Source organism: Mugil cephalus, chromosome 16, assembly GCF_022458985.1.
Source record: "Mugil cephalus isolate CIBA_MC_2020 chromosome 16, CIBA_Mcephalus_1.1, whole genome shotgun sequence".
In the NCBI taxonomy this organism is placed as follows: Eukaryota; Metazoa; Chordata; class Actinopteri; order Mugiliformes; family Mugilidae; genus Mugil; species Mugil cephalus.
In genome coordinates this window covers 11,035,995-11,056,788 of record NC_061785.1, presented here as the reverse complement: position 1 = coordinate 11,056,788, position 20,794 = coordinate 11,035,995, and the positions used below count along the sequence as shown (strand labels likewise).

The 20,794-nt window shown below is 42.4% G+C and overlaps 1 protein-coding gene across 2 annotated transcripts in view; it reads right to left on the bottom strand.

The window, feature by feature from the left end:
- Positions 1-20,794, bottom strand: part of LOC125022127 (ankyrin-3-like) — a 149,821-nt gene that overhangs the window by 123,973 nt on the left and 5,054 nt on the right. The window contains exon 1 of one of the 2 annotated variants that reach the window (XM_047608453.1): positions 9,358-9,634. The exons of the other annotated variant lie outside the window; for it this stretch is intronic. Within the exon in view, the coding sequence (XP_047464409.1) occupies positions 9,358-9,423 (66 nt within the window). The 5' untranslated portion in view covers positions 9,424-9,634. Of the gene's footprint in view, positions 1-9,357; positions 9,635-20,794 lie in introns of those variants that run through there. 2 annotated transcript variants of the gene reach the window in all.

Below are 20,794 nucleotides of genomic sequence, written 5' to 3'. Positions count from 1 at the left end.
GCATTCTGCTCCACGGCTGCCTCAGCAAAAACACAATATGTTGGCTCTAAGGGACCGCGCTGGCAGGAACTCTCACCCCAAAGAATATCATCAGCCTCATTATACCGCGTGGTGTTTGGCGAGAATATCTCCCGTACAATACGCAGAGGAGCAGGTGAAAATCACTGCATGATGAATGGAGAATATCGCCTTGTCATCACTTCTTCAAAAAAAAGCTCATTCCTGAAAGACTGAAACATAATTAGGACTTTTTCCTTTTTCTTTTTTTAATTCATCCTTAAGTCGCTCTTTTAATTAATTTTATAATGACATGTCATGTGAGGGCTTGTCTTCTGTTAAGTGAAATGGGAATCAAGGACACTAAAAATACACTAAAATGCAAGTGCTTTACAACTGCTCTTGACCTTTAATGCGTATTATCCCAGCTACCTTTTCAGCCAGTTAAGAGTCCTTAACCACAGAGTGAACCTCAGATGCAGAATAGGTTAACTGATATTACGCTGAATGGCCATTTTGGACAGACTCCACTATTAATTCCTTCCTTTCACAGATTGAAGCCAACAGTAGGGATCTTTAACTACTTCATTTCCTCCATCAGAGACTTATGATCACGGTTTTCCTCTCACTTTAATTCTTGTGCATCATTGGAATAAATTCATTCCAAGCTCCACATGGGGTAAACTTCAGGTAATGAGTTACCAGATTAACTAAACTGGAATCATGGTCAATGAAGTTGGGGGGGGGACTTCTATTATATTTCCGGTGGATGCTATACACACACTTTGCTCATGTAATTAATAACAGAATTAAGAAGTACCCGATCTGTGTGCTTTAAAACTTGACCTTTAATTTGTCTTATCCCTGCAACTTTAAGCAAGTACAGAGAGATTGTAGCATAAAGTAGGGGCTTCTGTGAGAGATTTAGGATCACAGTATTCGCTCAAATTAATACATGTGTGTGGTTGGAATAAATCCATTTAAATCCAATAAAGTTTGGAAAAACATCTCCTGTTATATGTCCAACAGATTCCACAACAAAGTGGGCAGAACCAATGTAGTGTGATTGGATATCTGGCTTTAATTTTCTATTATCTCAGCTACTTTACCTTTTTCAGCAAGTTGAGACCACACCGCTGAAATAATCTCCTGAAAATGAAGCAAAATGGTATTTTGACTAAATGGCCAAGTTGGTGCCACTCCTCTATCGCTGCCTTCTTTTCAGCACAAGTTACTTAATTTCTTCCACTGCAGTTCCAAGACCAAAGTTTTCCTCTTAAATAATTGATGTCAGCTCCGGTCCAAATACAGATAAATAAATAAAAACGTTCAACAGCTCTGTCCAGGAAGTCTGGCCAATGAGATACAATGAAGGATTATAAAGCCAAATTAAATGGGTCTATATTAAAAAAAAGGAATGGGTATAAGCATATTTATGCATTTACCTACCTTCCAATAAGACTCACAAACAGTTTCCAAGGGAAATTTGCTCTAGGCCACTCAAAAGCCCAAAGGTGATTTTATTGTTAAAACATTATAATTAAGACATATGTGGTGGCCCCAGTGCCCTCTGGTGCTGCTAAATGGTTTCACTCCATCAGTTAATCGCGCCAGGGCCGTGACATGAGTGTGGTATAACGTTGCCGTCTTTCTGAGCCAGCTAGCAGAATTTTAGAATGGGCAACTCATCAGTTAATGTTACAGCCGACACTTCCTGCCTTCAGAGAAGAGACTGCAACGCGGCACCCAACGTACAACCCGGCCAAACTCTATCAATGACTCGTGAGAGCGTTTGAGGACTTATCAGGTGTCCCTCTGCCTCAACAGGAATGGTGAACTATACAGGAAGGCAGCCAGCGCTGCGCTCGCAAAACGCTGTGCACCAGGCATTCCAACTGGGATTACGCCCTGGTGTAGAGTAACCTGTCTGACTCTACCCAGCACCGCCCTCTGGGAGAGGAGGGAACCCAGTCCAAAGTGGAAATGCTCTCATGTTGCCCGTGAATGAGCAGGTTCAGCTAGCTGTAGATAAATCTCATTTTATTTACATATTTCTCACGCGTCCCTGCTGCTACGGTGAGCTGCCTCTGCAGCCGAGCCATTCAGGACACGCCGCCATGCTCGTGAGGGATGCAGGATGGAGGTCCATTGCGTTGACGAGCAATAACGATAATCTCTATGTTCATCTTTCAGTGGCGGCAGTGCATGTCTAAATGCAGACGGCTCTGAAAGGGATGACGGGGATGCATCCGCAGTCCAGAACTAAAAGACTTCCCGGAGGTGCAAATGTTTTTTACTTTTGCAGGTGTTTAGACGTAAAAGCAAGGGACGGGTTACATGTCTGAGGTGATGATGCCTCTATTTGGGAAGTGGAGAGATCTCCAAAGTTAGATTATCCTACAAAGGGCTAGACATGAGTGTCTGTACCAAAAACTGGCAGTACAACCAACAGATTGTACATCCCATTTAAATCATCAAGATTCACGCCATCTGGGAAGATTGTGCCAATCCTTTTCAGTAAGCAGTGAAACACCTGGTTCATTCTGAGTATCTGGAAAACTTTCAGACAAATATCTATGTTCGTGTTTCAGTGGCAGCACTCAAGAAGACAGCGATGTCCCCGTAGTCCCCAGAACCCCAAACCAACTAAAGGCTCCAGAGAGATGTGACCTGCTGGAAATGTCTTTACTTTTTCATAAAAGTAGTGGACTAGGTGATATTGCTTCTGTTTGGAAAGTAAAGAGATCTGCCAAGTTACTACAGGATGGACCTCATGCAAGAACATTTTAACTTCTAACTTCAGAAAAGTGTGTAAATGACCCGTAGAAACATGATGAATACAACTAGTCCAGTTAGCTGCTAGTACAGCAGTGTTCATTCATAAAAATAAGTGTAAGAAATAAGAGTAAAAAGAACTGTACTACTTCAGAGATGGGAGCTGTCGGAGATACAGAAAATCAAATCTGTCATTTTCAATTAAGGGACCAGCAAAAGGCAAGGTAAGGCGTGTTCAATCACAGCAGAGAGCACGTATGACGCTCGTTATATATCCTGTCTGGTTTCAGCGTTTACCAGAAGTTTCATAAGCCAAGGCGCTAATGCATAACATCAATCACCCGGAGAGAAAATGCTACGTTTAGAAAATGGTCTGAGAATAATTTGCATGCAAGTAACTTTCGAGCGCAAGACGGGACAAACGGGGTGGAATAGGGTTGGATCAGCGTGCTCATCAGCCGAGTTGCAGCTCTAACAAATGGCAGATACGCAGCAGCACAGCCCCCGTGGCAGTCTGAACCTCGACATTCACCGTTCGTCTGATTCCGCAAATAAGTCAGCAAGCTGATACACGCGAAATACACGCCGTCTTCCAAGTGCCTGATGCGCCAGGGCGTCCAAAATGTGGCTGGTTACTCTTTCCTCTTTCCTGTAGGTAAAGAACTTGATTTGAAAATAGCAGACTCATTTCACGTGTCTATCGCGACAGGTCCGGATCTCTCGTAAATCATTCGTAGGAAACGCTTCGGAACACGTTTGATCGTAAGAACGGTTCTTGCATGAGGCCCATTGATCCTATGGCGGAGGGACGTGAGGGTGTGTATCAAAACAGTTTGTATAGGCAGTTTACATGAAGACATAAACACCAATCTCATGGTGTGCTAGAGTAAAGGTCAAAGGAAGTCATCAAGAGACGCCATCAGGGAAGTCTATTTCAGTAAACATTAGGGATGTCCTGATCGGCGTCCTGGCCAATCAGGGCAATTTTTTAAATGATCTGATCAGATCTGGCTCCAGAACTCTCTGATCGACCTTTTCTGCTGCCTATTACACATGCCAGAAAAGTGCCGACAGAAATCCGACTGACGGCAAATGGTGCAGGACGAACGCCAAAACTAAGGCCACTGTCGTCAGATCTTAAGTGAAACGTCTTTCTTATAAACCTCAGAATTGCTCAGTTTTCTTACTCTTCGCTAACTGATAAATGAGATTGCCAGTGTGCTGAAGCTTCCACTTCATGCCTATTGAAAGCATTGACAGTATTGACATTGGAGAGGGTGTGGGCTGAAAATGACTGAACGTGGGCAGTCGCGTTACATAAGCAATAGTCCACTTCTCTTACTAAAAACTGCACAGAAACACTGACACAACACGCACATATGTGCCGCTCACCTCCCTCTAACAGATGGGAGGCTTTGTTAAAGTGAAGCCGTCATTATCAGAATGTTTTTTTTATCCATTTATACACCGTTCGTAGGGATCTGCTGGCACCTGCACCTCCGCACTCCGTTGAGGCATTTCTCGGCACACGTGGACGCCGTCTCCCCGTCTCCCCTCCTCGGTTACACGACCCAACACGACGGGGCTTTGAGTTACACTGTAAAAATGTAAATGCATACCGGGCCCGCGCGTATGTGAGACCGAGCACAGGGCGTGACAGCTTGTATCAATTTGTTTTTATCCTCGAGTTCGTCCAACTCAACACTCGGGCGTCCACTTACGAACCAACTTGATATTTAGTGTGAAGCTGCACTCTTTCCACCTGATGACTAATTTCCACAGCTTTAAACTGGTTCTCTCACTTCCTCCCTCTCCCAGCGGGTCTTTGGTTGTCATAGCTACATCCATTAACACACCTGCTAAGCTCTTAGATCCCCCATGTCTCCCCCTTTCCTCCCCCTTTCCCTTCCTTCTCTTCCATTTTGTGCGACAGTCAGACTTTGACCTAAAAACAGAACTACTGGTACTTATGGCTACGGTGGACGAAAAGGGACAAAATGATCATGTTAGAAAAATTAATAATAATAATATCACAGTTTTGGCATCTCTACCAATTTTGTTAATTTTTTTACAATGTAAAGGTCAAATGTTTTATTTTATTAGAAAGTGAAATTACAGTAATTCAATAGGCGGTTTAGACTTCTGCATCAATTTGCCGACCATAACGTGTCTATGTCACGCAGTAACCTGAAGAGTAGATGATGATGTTTGTCATTTGCGCACCTTATGTTCTTAAATGGCCTTGTATTAATAAAGTGCTTTTTCTACATAACGGTACTGAAAGCACTTTACAATCACTGTGACACACTATGAATTCACTCACAATGGCACTCACCAGTGTCAAACCATGGGAACAACTACAGTGCTTTACTCAAGTACGCTTTGGCATGTGGCATGTTATGAGGATTAACCCTCTGGGTTCGTGAACTACCCGCTTTGAAAAGCAGTTTAACATCGTCATAGGAACAGCCATTTTCACACAGAAGACATAACTTCTTATAAACTGTACAGTAAATACGTTTTTGGGAGTACCACATTTAACAGATGCCAAAATGACTGGCCTGGTGGCTCCACAGCTGACGATGACGAGGCGTGACGATTAGTAATTGTCCGTTAGAGAGCGAGCAGCTAATTAGAGAACACGCAGGTGACTCTGGACGCAGCTGAGCGGCACAAGCGGTCACACGTTATCGGCCTGCGTGATGAGAAATTAGGGACCCAGTATTTCTTGGTTTTGTTCCACATCTGGGAGTAAATGTCGCAATTTGTTCCGTAATCGCTGTCTTTGATCGAGGCGGCGTGAAGAGTGTAAAAAGAGATGCTAGCCAAAAACACTCAGCCGCCCTGGTGCCAGGGTTTTCACAAGGCTCTGCATTTTGTTACTGAAGACACTTAACCTTACCCAACCCCCCTTTTATCGTGTAATATATGGACAAAAGACAGGCCACACATAAAACCTACCCTTGAGGTGAGAGGCGTGAGAATTCAGTGCTAAAAATGGTGCACACAGGTGGATACGTTGTACAATGTTTTGTGCAATTCTTTGTTTGTGTACAACAACTAGCAGAAAACCAGAAATATCCCTCATGACCACTCGCGTGTGTGTGTGTGTGTGTGTGGACACGTAGGATTCATCTGAGGTCCTCCCACTTCAATATTATCTTCACTGCTCACCTTAAACACACCCACGACCAAGCAGTCAGCTGTTATTCATACACACGCTGCATGTTGTCATCCACGTAGCCAAAACTGTTCATACAGTGATATATCACCGCTGTGCGCCTAGCAACAGGTGAAGAGTGGATGCAACACTCATCGAAGCGCAAACCTTACAGCGTGTTTTCGCGATCTCTCCACTTATCTTGTCTTCTCATTCCTTTAATAGCCTTCCTTCCTCTTCCCACTCAGTCTGCCCATCTCTTCCCTAGAATAAAGCCGTCAAACCCCTTTCCTTCTGCACTCTCCTTTTTCATCTGTTCCCCTCCGTCCCTCCCTGGCTGTCTCTTCCCCACATGATCACTGAGACACAACAGTCATCTCTCATCAGACGAGACCCCGTCTCACTACACATTCGGGAGCCCCGCGTTGCCCTCTTTCTCTCTCCACTTTATGAATACGTTCCTTCCATCTCTCGCTTCCTTAGCACCCTCACCCCGACTCTCCTCTTCCTCTCGATGCCTTTGTCTGTCTTCGCTTCCTCCCCCACCCTCTCTGACCCCTCCTCTAGTTTTCTGGTCCTTTCTCCTCGTCTCCTTCCCCTCTATCCCGTGCTGTACTGGCAGCAGCAAATGCAAAAAGACGCCCATTAATCTCTGTGCCAATTACACAGCACAACATGTACAGATATAAACTCTCAAGGCTCCTTCCTTTCCGGGAGACACACCAATATTATGGAGACGCAGTAAATCATATACACTGTATGTTGTCTTCTTTATGCACTGGGAGGATGAAAAACACCTGTTGCACGTAGAAGGCTATGGTATATGAGTGTAGGAAGACAATTAGGGAGCGCTGACTTAGCATAAAGCTGAATCTTATAGAATAATGGTGCTTAGCCAGCACTCTTTTTGCAGCAAAGAGCAGAGCACACACATACTTGTACTAGCTTAGGACTTGCTTTTGCAGATTCATAGCCCTAAACCAGGCTGGCTCTGCAACAACTCTGGTTTGATTGAATTACATCTGAAGCAAGCACTCAAAGATGGTATGTGATGTACAGTCAGAATAGTGTTTATCTAGCTAGTTTTGGATTTAATTAAGACAAATGGTAAGTTTAGAGGACTGGTCACACTAAAAACGACCAAGTGTTGCAACTCGTTTTTGGTTCACCTTTACTTGAACTTTGGCAGGCAGCCTTAGGATCACTAATCTTTGATGGAACAACCTTTTAATTCAGGTACTTATACATTTATTTGTGTCCTCAGGCAGCTACAGAGGCACACAAAGGCAACTGCTGCTATATACCTATAAAATAAAGAGCAATGTGTAATTATTTCAGAGCAACATGTACTCAGCTGGCAGGTTATTAGGTAAGGACAAAGAGGGGGTTCTGTTATTTACCCTATCCTGCCTTTATACTGGGATGGGGTAAATAGTAACCACCATAAACCGCAGCCGTCCAAATGACCACGGAGTTAAATCAACACTTCTCTACAACCGTTTCAACAGCTGGAACCCACGTAACCTTCACAGAGGCAGGATTTATTGCAGGATTGTTGTACTTAACATTATTGGTTTAAGCTTAGCAGTACCTATGAACTGGAATCTGAGTGCATAATGAAACATATTCATATCTGGAAAGGGGCAGTTTAATTAAAAAACGGCAGACATTAAAAGTACAGGACACAAGGAAGGATTGTGAACACAAATGGGTTCCAAAATGAATGAGTCCGTAATATCCTTTTCAGCTATTACGTAACTTCCCCCATTTTGGTGCACAAACTTTGAGACGAACATCGGACTGAATGAAGATAAAATAAATGATAAGAAAAACAGAATAACAGACTAAAATTATTGTTCCGTTATAGCTATATTCTTATTGGTTAATAAAATGATGTGCTATCCTGATGAGCCGTGAGTCTATTGCTGGCTTCATGGGAAACGGTTTCATCCCTTCCCTTAACTGGAAGGTTCTAGTTCAACCAAGTGGTAGTTTTCAAAAATGAGTTAATATACTGTGAGTATTGTAATTTAGTTGTATCACATTCCTTGTAATTTTATTACCAATGGTAAAGGAACAGCTCTGTACATAGACAACAAAAGGAGCAATCAGAGCTTTCATGATTTACTATTAGTAGCTTCCAGCTAGCTAGCTAGTAAGCTAACTAGTTAGCATATCACTAGTTAGCTTACTAGCTAGCTAGCAGTTCAACAAGTTCCTGTGACAACACTTGTGTGTTAAATAAATGTTTTTAATTCTCAAAGTAGGGTACTGAAAGTATTATTTTAGCAAAAAAAGCCAGGTGTTGTAGCCGCATTAGTATCCAAGAAGTCAAAACCCAGCTCCTTAACCAGAAATCTCATTCTTACTCTGTAATCCTTTTCTCATGACCGAATGTTTTATCCCAAAAACTGGACCCCTTTCAGAAGACAAATATTTCTGACTGGGACCACCTTTCTTTCTTTCTTTCTTTCTTTTTCAGTGACATAAACTAAAGCTCGGAACAAATAACTCCACCCACTCGCCCCAGACATCCAGCTAATGTAGAACTATAAATCCTAATGTCTCTACTAAGCTCAGGAAAAGCCATTTTAATCACAAGCAGCAAGAGCAGTGAGAGCAACACTGTCTGCATCGAAACAAATCACACTGGGGCTCATATTTGTTGAAATGATGTCAGACGACAGAGAAAGCAAAAACCTAGGTCCGTTCGATCTCTGGCCGAGACCTCCAGGTTCACATTCACCTCTCAGTTTTTTCTCTTCCGTCGCCTTTTCTGGGTCCGTCATCCTTCACCTCTGGTCTATCCTCTCCCTTTTCATTTTGCCTCTTTCACCTCTCCCATCTGCGCATTAGCAGGTGCACATTTTTAAGGATTCAAAGGACTCTGAAATTTGAACTCCTATATGGCAAACAAATCCAAATGCATGGTAGTATCCCAGCAATGTTGTGCATCACAGTGTAAATTATTTCAGAAGGCATTTTTTTATGAACAAAGAACAGACTGGAGCCTATCCCAGCTGTCATTGGGTGAGAGGCGGGGTACACCCTGGACAAGTTGCCAGTATATGACACAGCTAACACAGAGAAAAACAACCATTCACAATCATCACACCTATAGCCAATTTAAAATCACCAATTAACCTAACGAGCATGTCTTTGGACGGTGGGAGGAAGCCGGAGAGAACGCACACAGACACAGGGAGAACATGCAAACTCCACACAGAAAGGCCTCTCTAAATAAATATAAATATAAATATATAACACATAATGATGCTTTTTAAATGCTCTGTAACTTTTGTCGAAAACACAATAACACAAGTGAAACCGAAGGCTTAATTCCCCGTGTGAACCACTGAGATTTGTGTTTCGTCCGTGTCAGCCACACCGGGTTGTTTACAAGTGTGGCTCGGGCTTTCTTTTACCTTCTTGCTTTTCTTCTTGCGATGAGCCGACTTCCCCGTGGCTTTGTCTTTAGCCTCCTCGCTCATTGCAGCCGCCGTGAGAGTGCGCGCGTCCCAAACAGCTGTGTGTACAAGTCCAAAAAGGGGGTTTTTTAATCCAGCATGGATGAGCGGAGAGGAGTGGAGTGGCGGCCACTCTCAGCGCGCTCAGCGACCAACTCGCTCAGCTGCTCACACCCACTTTCACACACACACACACGCACACACACACACACACACACACACACTGTGAGAGGAGAGGAGCCAACACGGCAGCCTGACTTCAGCGATGGAGAGACGCACATTCTCTTCTCCCCCCTCTGTCTGTTTCTACATCTTTCCCCGTTCACGCACTTCTCCTCCAACCTGTCCGCGGCTGTAGTTGCCTCCCACACGTTCCACAAGTGAGAGCGGAGCGGCAACAAGCTACGGTCGTCGGGGGGCTCAACTATTAATAGCAATCAATAACATGCTCATTGGCATTTGTTTGTGTGCTTGTGTATATTTTTTTTGGGGGGGGGTGTAGAGTGAGAGGAGATTTGGTCAATAAATTAAAAAAAAGACAGTATAAGGATAAAAAATTTAATTAGTTTTCAGGTGATTTTTTATATTATTTAAGATATTTCTTAAACTAAACAATTGTTTTGTGTGAAGCCATCACATAAAGGAAGATTTAAGGGGAGTTAAAGCTGTATGTCAAAATCAAGAGCTTTGATTTTACCCAGGACTTCCAGTTAACAAGCATTGCTTCAGCAAAAATGTATGGACGCCCTGACCATACGTACCAGTATCAGAGCCAGCCAAGCATATCGTATGGATCGGTGTCAGTTACAATAAAGCTGATTAATATTCGACCATAAGCTGCTACTGTTTATTGTTGAGAACCACACTGATGCAACAATGTGACTTGTTTAACTATGATAGGGAGAGTTATCTGTGAGGTAATAGACGATAACGACATGAAACATGACTACAGCGAACGCAGGTGCAGCAACAGGTTAATTGAGGCTAAGCAGCATCCTCTGGGTCTGTAAACTGAAACCAAAAACAGCACAAGTCCACATAAGAACGACTCCAAAAATGAGTCTACTTTAAAGCAGAAATATACATGTTTACTGCCTGGTTCCAAATTCATGACAACTGTCATTAATAACTTAAACCTTTAGGACATCTGCCTCCGCATAAAAAAAAAAAGCTTGCGGTATTTAAATTATCGTAACTCACAGATGGACAAAATTGAAAGTGTGGCTGAACTTTCTGGAAAAAAAAGCTGCCATTACGGTAATGATGACACACCACTGCTGTCGGCTGCAGGTTGGGGGCGACGCAAGACCGGGGAGCACCAGGAAGAGAGAGTTGTTTAGAGGAATTTGTTGGTGTTCAGCCACACTTTGAATTCTGTCAATAACGCAAACCATTGGTAGTTACGGTAATTCAAAAACCACAAACGAGCTTTAAAGAATCCTAAAAAAATTCTATCAAGGCTTAAAATGTCTAGCGGTCTCTCCAAACATCGGCCATCTGCCTCACTTCCACTAAATCTTCCCCTCCTTGTCTATTTTTTAATTAGATGTTACTTTGTGGAGTCATTCACCGACAAGATGGCGACATCCGGAGAGAGCTTCGAATCCACTCTTCAGGAAGCCTTCAGGTGACGTCTTGGAGGGTTTGTCCGTCTTTATATACAGTCATTAGATATATGAAGTGGTATATTTCTGATACTTCAGGTGAACAGTGAAGAGTCATAGGAGGAATCAGCTCAGAGAGAGAGACATTTAACGCTAAAGCTGTTGTCATGTAACCTACATATTTAATACATGTTTAGTTATGTTTTGACTGACAGCTCACCACTGTGCCTGAACGCCTCTTGTGTTGACACAAATGGGGCACCGGGGCTAAAACTACTTAACTAATACTTTTGGTGCAGGAGTATGGAAAGAAAGAGACAATAACCCCCCCACACTTGCTTGTTCCTTATCAATAATGGATAAAGACAGGAAAACCCCTGGTGGCGTATAGCTGTGGATTACTGCCGTGTGTTTGTGTGTGTCTGTGCGTGTGCTGTGAGTGGATAATGCCAGCGTGAGCCAGTTCGCCCAGTTCAATTATAACTGTTTCGTCCACTGAGGAACAGAGGCATTCAAGGATTATTTTCAGGGGGTGTTCGTTACAGTTATTCTGTGAGGCACACACACACACACGCACTCTCACTACAAAGTCATATACAGTAGTTTGTGCGTGTCAGTCCTCTTCCTTTGCATAGTGTCACCCTTGAACACACCCTGCTGAAACAAGCTGCAGTACAAGGTGTAATTGGGTGGTGCATGTCGCCAGGTCCTGGTAGAGTCGGGGGTTAATCATAAATGTGTTAAACCTACAAGCTTTGAAGTTTTATTGTGGCACTTCCTGTTTGGACCGAAGAATACAGTCTGACATCTGGTGGCCGCGGCGCGCAATGACAACTACAACCAAAACCCAGTCACCGTCATCGCCACATAAAAACAACAGAAGCTCAAGTTTCACAGATCACAGTCTCATAGGCTTATTGTCATGGTGTGAACTGCCATTCATCAATTTAACAGGGACCTTTGAGCGTTGTTGAACTTGCTGTTGAGTTCACAATGGAATTACAAAAACAAAAACTCTAAATCATTCCACACAACCTTTCGTCCTTGTTAAAACCTGTTGTTGCCGCCGCTGCCAGTTTGTTCAGAGGTTTAGGCATGTTATGCTTATCGTGTCAGCTGTATGCCTCGAGACAGTAGCCTCAAGCAGAGATGAGCATAGACTCAAGACTGAAGAGCAGTCGAGTTTAACACTAAGACAAGGAAAAACATTTAATATAACTTTTAGTTTTGATGATTTATGCTAAAATAAGGGCAACTAAAATAAAAAAAAAGGTTTATTTTAGCCGTCTTCTGCCTGTCTCACCTCACAACCCCAGTTAAATACGACATCTCAAACACACTGATGATAATGTGTCTCCAAACGGTTTCATCCGATACTTTTAAAGCTAATATTCTCTTTCAGTAAGCCATTAAAAGCCTACTGGAAACGGGAGTGGTTTTATAACTTCACAGTGAGTGCTCCATAACCCTGAATAATAACAGGCCGAAAGAACTGGTGGTTATAGGAGATAGAGGGTGGTGAGAGCCGGCCAAAACAGTTTGATCGCGAGTGAAATATACCGCTACACATTTAAACGGCTATGAAAATATTCAGACGTGGGACAGAATCAAACGTGAGCGTGGGACGGAGACGGAGGAGACTTGTCAGTGTGAAAGAAGACAGATGTGAAGGATGAGAGAGCGGAGACAGTGAAGGAGAAGAAGAAGGAGGCCGGCTGTCTATATTTAGCTACATGTTTATGCTGTGAGATTTATATGTTACATTCCTCAATGCAGCGAGGAATATCAAGCGCAGGTTTGCAGCAGACAAAGTTGGTTGTTTTTTGTTGAAGCAGGTGTGAACTTTGAACCCCGTGAGCGTTTTCCAGACGACTGGTTCGTGATGTGTGCGGGACGTGTGGACGTACGGTACAGTGAGCACCGTTCAGGAGTGTCTGCAGATCTGTACACTGATACGATTCACTTGTTTTTAATCCAAAATGAGATTTAATATTTCCTTCAGCTGATTGAAACTAAATGACATCTGTTCAAAGATAAGAACTGAGCGGCATATGTGACAAATGAGCAAAATCCATGCACTGAAAAGGACTATGGAGGTTATACAGAAACGTTGAGTGTCGGCTAGGAAATGGACCTTCTTAAAGCACAAATGTTACACAGTTACCTCAGACTCATGCCAATAGTAGTATAAACAAAGACTTTTTTTTCCAGTCCCAGTTATAAACCTCAAATTCAACAACACTGAAATGCCAAAAACTGCAGTTCCTCTAATGGCCACATGAGGCTGGCCCCATACATGTTAAAATATCCAACCTCACGGTAGAAACAAACATGTCGGCATGCCTTGTAGCTAATTACTCTGTTCATGGTGGAGAATTATTAAATAACTTATCTGTTGTGGCTGCTTTTAAGGGAGGACAGAACTTTTTTCTAGTGTGGTATCCCACGACTATTCTGTGATTGGTCAGAAATCAGAAGTGGACTGGTTAATGGGGGAAAACAATAAAGCTAGCGGCTGCCCTGTTAGCTCCCAGATGTTAATATTCGCATATGACCGACTGGTGGACATCCGAAAATAATAACAAAAGCGCCTCTCATCACCCGTCTCCCACAATGCTTAACGTGTGACATAGGCTGCAGTGGGAGGGGCCTATGAGGATTTCCCCAGAGTTCTGAACTTGAGCTTCTCGTGAAATGTAAATGTTCTGGCCTGAACGCTCTTGCTCACGTTCGAGAACAACAGCATATTTTTTGCTTATTGCGGAGTATGTAACAAGATTTTGGCTCCACCGCTTTGCCCGTTTTTGAATTTAGCCATACGCTCGTGGAATCAGGCTCAGGCAAGATGGCGACAGTCAGACACACCACACTGAGCTTCAAAAATACTCTTCAGGAGCTCTATGGGAGGTTTGTTTATTTAATGTTAAATGTCTAAAATTCCTATCAAGATATATAACAATAACAAATACTCTCAGAATACAAAACATGCATTCAACTATGTTCCTACAAATTCCTAAAGTTACATCTGCTCCTCTCCCTCATGCAAGATTCAGTAGAGATTTCTCATTTCCGTGTAAGTCAAAATCACAAATAATTCTGCATGAGTGAAAATTCCTGTCTCCAGTTTGGCTCACAGCCAGCTTATTACGTGTCATTCCTCTGCTCTCATTCCACACATTTCCTACCTGTATGCTCTATGCAATCACTTTCTTTTGTTTGCACGCGTCTTAAACTCAGATTTAAGGCGACAACAGACAAACTTTTGTTCTTCTACACACACAAAAAAGAAAAGTCTTCGGGCGTCAAACATGAAAATTAAGCAGCAAGTAGCCAAACTGCTTTCCAAGTGGAGGCTGTTACTTGCTATTAATATTTAACTAACACACATGTAATAACACTTTCATTCTCGCCTGTATAATTAGTGTCAAGTCAACAAGTTTATGTTGATGTGAGTGTCTCCGATAGCCTGTAATAACAGATAATATGTGATCTGATGTCGTGTTTCACGCTGGAATAAAAATGCCTGACAGTATCAAAATGACTGTACAGTCAGTGCAACCACTGGGCTTGTGTCTGCTTGTCTGAGTGGGTGTTATCAACACCAAACACTACATTATCACAGCGAGGAAAAAGACAAACTCTGATAGAGGACCTTTATATAAACAGGTTTCAAGTGTGTTAGGAGCATTGGCGCAGTTAAACGGCTCGTCTCTCATTAATCTTAGAAACCTAGGGTCGACACCCCTCCCCCTGAATCCAAATCTCTATTGGTATCTCCCAGATTTTGCCACATGCCACAATGGAATGAATGGATGTACTATAAATCTGTTACACATTTAGATTTCTATTGAGCACTGAACTCATTTTAAACATTATATATGAATCTCGAGCTCTATCAACAGGCAATAAATAATCTATTCTGTTCCTCGGCTGCTTTAAGGGGTCACGGCAGTTTTTTAATGATTAATTTCTATTTTACATGAGATGCACCACCATCAAACACACCGAACATGAACTGCAGACATGAACGCCGTGTTTCTATGAATACCAGAGGGGTTGGTGCGTGCGAGTGTGTGTGCATACGTAGGTTTGATTGTGAACTGAAGCCTGAAGACTTGTGAGAGTGGAAGTGGAACTAGCCAGTGGTTGCTGGTGACATAGATGCTGATGTGAGCTAATGAGCTACTGGCTGCAGCACATGGACGAAGACCAGACTTGCATGCGCTTATACTGTAAATCATTTTCATTCATTTAGGGCTAGGGTGTCCAAACTACAGCCAGTATACCTCACCTTAGTGGACCAGCCCTTCGTGCATTTTACCATATGTGGCCCTTGGACTATAGACAATTATTTTTTCAGTCAGTTCATCGATTTTTTTGTACTCAACCACTCCTTTTTTTTTTTCTTCTGCAAAAGTCAAGATTTATTCAGTGTAGACATGATTAGGACATGTCATGTATTATAGTCCTCCAATAGGCCCTCTGTTAGAGGAATTTATAGGTCTATATGTATGCAGTATAAGGACACAACAACAAGATATTTGGGGGACATTTCCTTTGAATTTCCACACTTTGGACATTCAGGTTCAGCTCTTTTGTTAATTTTTAGCATTACTGGATGTTCGCGGGCTACCGTGATTGGGCAGAGACATAAACATTCTGATGCGTCAGCGCTGCAGCCGTACCCTTATTCATCCACACTCGTTGCATGCCTGTAATTTTCTCAACATTTTCTGGCACAAGTACTCTTGTTCCATTCTTGATCCTGTACTTGTTTGCCGGAAGGCTGGCAAACCTAAAAGGTATTCACAGGTGTGAACTTGTTGCCTGCACTTATCAGTTGATCGGGTAGATTATGCAAAACTATACCAAAAGCAATGGACTGACTACCAGGTAACAGCAGACTAAAAACCCAAAATGAGGTAATCTTTTGTTGATTTTAACACACATAAATGTGCTTATTCAAATAAATACAACGTTGAGATAAACTTTCTGTTCTCGCCTCTCGGTTTGCCTGACAGGTAGGAATGTCATTCCAACCACAGTCACTTGATGAGATCAGCATTTCATGTAAACAATACCAAGAAAAAAAAAGCTTTTCATATCGTGTATCAGTTCTTCCTCTTAACAGCTGCTTTTGTTTTTCTTTGACTCATATCCTGTCATATTTCCCAATTCATTTTTCCTCCTTTTCCTCCACTTGCAAAAGCGTATTAGCAGCACTCGGTTTAAATTAATTGAAGAAACATCTTTAACTTAGCCAACTGAACTGTCAGTGATACTTTATGATATCTTTGGAGAGAATCTTGATAATGACCAGCCATGTGGAAATTAGTCTTGAGTTCATACTTGGTTGCCAAGGCAGTGTCGCGGCGACAGATGAATCTCCATGGTAACAACAGTAGTGTGGCAAAGGTTCCCCGTGACAACGGCGTGAACTGTGAGAACTCTATTGGCTGTAGCAGGCAGGGCTTTGGGGAGGAAGTTTGGCATGACCGCTGCCATCACCATCACGATCAATAGAGCCACCGGTTCATCTCCGTCTACGCCTCAGACACACAAACACACCGAGAGTTTGACCCACTTTTCTCGGTGAGTCATCTGTCCTTAAAATGCACTAGACTCTGTGTGTGATCTGAGAAATGGGGCTCAGCATACCTGCAGTTAAACAATAGTTTCTAACAAATTGTCATGTTTGCAGGTGTGAAATCAACAATGTTTCTTGACCTTGTTATTGCACAACTACCAGCGGGTCTGAAAGCAGTTGCAGGGAAGAGGAGCCAAATGGATTCATGCATCACTTTGATGGTTCACGAGCATGAAATGAGCAATCGATGTTAAATAGTTTTTCGTTCATTTGTTGGGTTAGGGTTAGGTTCATAGAGTATTTCCCCAACCAGACACCGTTTGCACTGTTTGCTACTCAGAAAGATTTGATTTAGATAATCTGTGTAATTTAAATACCTGCACTGCATGAACTTTACATGTGTGCACAAAGACGGTCACATTGACACACTGCTTTTAATAAGAGTTACCAGATACAGTTGATGGTTTCCAGCCCAAAAGCTGCTCAAAAACCACCAACATGCACTTAAAACCGCCCAAAATATTTGATGAATATTTTGTTGAGCACTTTTAAAGACACTGTAAAATGCTACTGATGCATGGAAATCATCTAGCAACAAAGAGCACCACATCTCCTCGCATTTGGCTACTACTATGGCGCCATGTAGTCCACCGATAGGCAGATATAGTGCATCTCTCCTCTTCAGGAATCAACAGGACAAGCAGTGCACAGTCAGCATTCATGCGAGCACATGCTCAGACACGAACTGTCTTGGAAAGAATAAATGCACTTTGGTTTCGTTTCAAATTCAGCATTAAAAGAACAATTTGAATTAACGCCCAAATTTCAGTTAACTCTATTTTTATCGGAGGAATAAAACCAAAACAGCTAGCCCTAGCAACACTGATTTTGACTGATTTTGGTAGATATTTTTTTAGCAGTGTTTAGAAGCCATTCATAATCAAATATTACAATAATATAAAAAAAAAACTATAGGAGATGCAAACATAAAATGAATCAACTACATAAGAATTGAGGGGCTGTGTCCTACAATTCCTGTAACTTTTTAAATAGCTCGAGCCATTTCACAGAAATGTGAGAGAAACCACAGGTAGGCCTGGCAAGATAATCGTCTCATAGCAATCATTAGAAATGCTTTGATTCACATGTGAACCAACAGAAATGTGATATTCCATTATTTTCCATAATGAGACTTGTGCTCTTTTGATGACGTCACCTGGTTGCGTCCCCTTCTTCTGCTGTGGTTCATTGATTACTGAGGAGAGATTTATCGAAACCACTACCTTCACCATGAGGTTCTTAGAGCTTTAGGCAAAGAAAAGCCTCAAAACTGTCATAGTCACTTTTTCCACCACCATTTTTAAGTGAAACTTTAGTCTAACATTCAGATGGTTTTATCTGGATGTAATTTAATTTCTTTTTAAGTAATCAACGAGATGGGTGTTTTTCTGCAAACACCCAAACAAACAAAGCATCGGACGAAAAGGTTAAGGGACGACCGTAAAGTAAAAGAGGCTAATTTACACAGACGTGAAGGAATCTCTCTCACACACACACGCACACATCAGCTATTGAGAAAGAGCAGACACACAAACACCAGCCACAAAGAGACAGACTTTCCATCCTTCCTTGATTTACAATCCGTCTTTGTCTCGGGACCAGCGTGCTCACACAATGCTAATGGCAGCAAAAAGGACACGGTTCCACGCCTAAAATGGTCTCATCGCCAAGACCAGTGAGCTTCGCGGTGACAGGAGCAGAGCTGACTCACTTTCTACCAACGAGCTGCATGCACTTCACTTCTCCTCCACACATCCAGTGACAAGCCTATACTATTTCATCATTAAATCATCCACCATGAAGACTCCAGCACTAGAGAGGTCTGGACGGTCTGCCGCCTTAACTTATATTACAGTAAAGTGAAGTATTTCAGGATGTGGCATTGGTTATAAAAAAAAGGAAAAAAAGTGATTATTAGGGGGTTGTTTTTGCATAAACAATAGTGAAAACTAGTAATAATCAGAACAAAAATGCCTCATGTAACCACGTCAATCAGGATAGACTCACCAATAAGAAGTTTTCAGTCAGGTCGAGAAAAGTGTAAACCTTTGAAATTCGGGCCATTAGAAAAATAATAGCTCCAGTTGTTCAAACAAGTGATTGAAAAGACGACTGAAGCTGGAATCCATCTGGGTAGCGACACTGTTAAAGCGGCTCCCTCTTGGTCATTGGTGTAAACCTTTGAAAATCTTTCCAATAGGAAAATATGAGCTCTTAATAACCTTGTAAATATTTGAACTCATCCTTGAAAACGTGGCTCCATCTTGATCACCCCTCCTTGCATACACACACAAGACGCACAGCTTGCCTGCCCCCCGCCATGCTGATTTACTTATATGTATAGACCTATACAGCTACTACACTTTCTACTACTTTATATTTACACTACTGTAGCCGTGAGCTACCATTCAAAATTTCGTTATGTACACACATGAACTCAGTGGTGTCAGTAACCTGCGATAGTGGTCGGAACCAGAGAAGATAGCGTATTTTATTGAGCTCACTGTCCGCTGGGAAGAGATACTTTAAGAGGCTAATGAGCGAAAGAGAGCTGAATATACAGAGATGGCAGCAGAATCTGAGCAGTGAGGTGGAGCGCCCGTGTGCGGCCGGTGGAGGTGGGTTACTGTGAATTTGTGGCAAAATCCACCATTGCTCTCCTGTGCGAGCTGGGTATCTGCGGGAGAAACGGAGGGTGGCAGTAAACACTATGTTCCTGAAACCAGAGCAAGCAAGTGAGTCGCTGTGGCTGAGGAGGAAACACGCTAGCTGGGGAGCATGCTAAAGGTAAGGCTAGCTGAGTAGGTCTAGTAGTTGCTACGTGGTTCGGTCTGAGTCACGGGTACAAGGTGTGTTATTATTTTTGTTTTTTGTTTGGTCTGCTTGTGCAGGACATATTGCTTGGTAGTCTGATTTTGTGTTTGGGTGTGCGTGTCGTGGCTCAGTCCTGCGTCCTCAATCCTCATCCCACCCCTTCCGTGGACACCCGACCGACACAATTGTGTATTTTGTTGAATGTCAGGAAAAGGGCTAAGCTAATCTCTGGGTGGCTGAAAGTCAGAGAGTTGTGTGGTGGCAGCATGGAGGGGGTTAACGTCAGGATGCTGGAACTAGATGTTAAGAGTTATTTCAAAGTTTTCTAAGATTACATCAAGAAAACCATCATGAAAGTAGTCATTAATTTATTCAACCTGCGTTTCTTTTCCTAGTAAAGTAATGGAGCATTTATTTAGTGTGACATTGCCAGTTTCACTTCTCTCCGTCTGCCCAGATGTACACTCCTATGCTTCCCTCTCAGTCAGTTAACGGCATTTAAATGTCAACCTCATCGAATTACCTCCTATTCCCAGTATTTGTAGTAAGGGTCGATTACGCCATACCTCATATTACAGTACAATCACTCCGGGTCCTGGATGGAAACCACCGTCAAGGGAAGTGCTCATTGACTCGTGTCAACCAGCCGTCCGAGGAAGAGGGTCAGCATTCAGATAAATACAGCCCGTACTGTTTGAGACCCTGGTGTCAGCCGGTACTGCGACCCTGCATGTAGTGTTTCTGAGTCGTTACTGCTCACACACTGGTACTCATTCATTCATTTATCCTTTCTTTCGAAAGAGCAGATGTTCAGACAGTAACTGATGGTTTTGTCTGTCCTTGCACTGCTTGAAAATGTAATATCATGTGCTGGAAACCAAAAACTTCTAGCAGAAAAGAGACAGTTTCCTTTTCCTTTTTTTTAACAGTGCTTTGAAATAACCATCTCATTGTATCAATGAGATTTTACTTAAGAAGCAAAATGATTTCATATACCTAATTTTTATTCTTCTACCACCCATAAAATGTGATGATGATCGTAGAGTGCGCATTTCAGGCTAATAAATAACACTTTTTTTTTTATATAAAATTTGCATTTGTTCCGGTGTGTTCCTTTCCTCTTTCAAAGATATTTTGGAGATACTGCAGTTTAATTTTATACTCACTGCTAAGATTAAATGAAAACAGAAGAAACTGGCTCATGGTTTTAATCAGTCCTCTAATTCACATGATCCGACTACTGTTTCTTTTTCCACACATTTTTTTCATTTTCTTCCATTTGTCTAGCGCAAAACCTCGTCTCTTTGGTGAATAAGGACGAATTCAACTC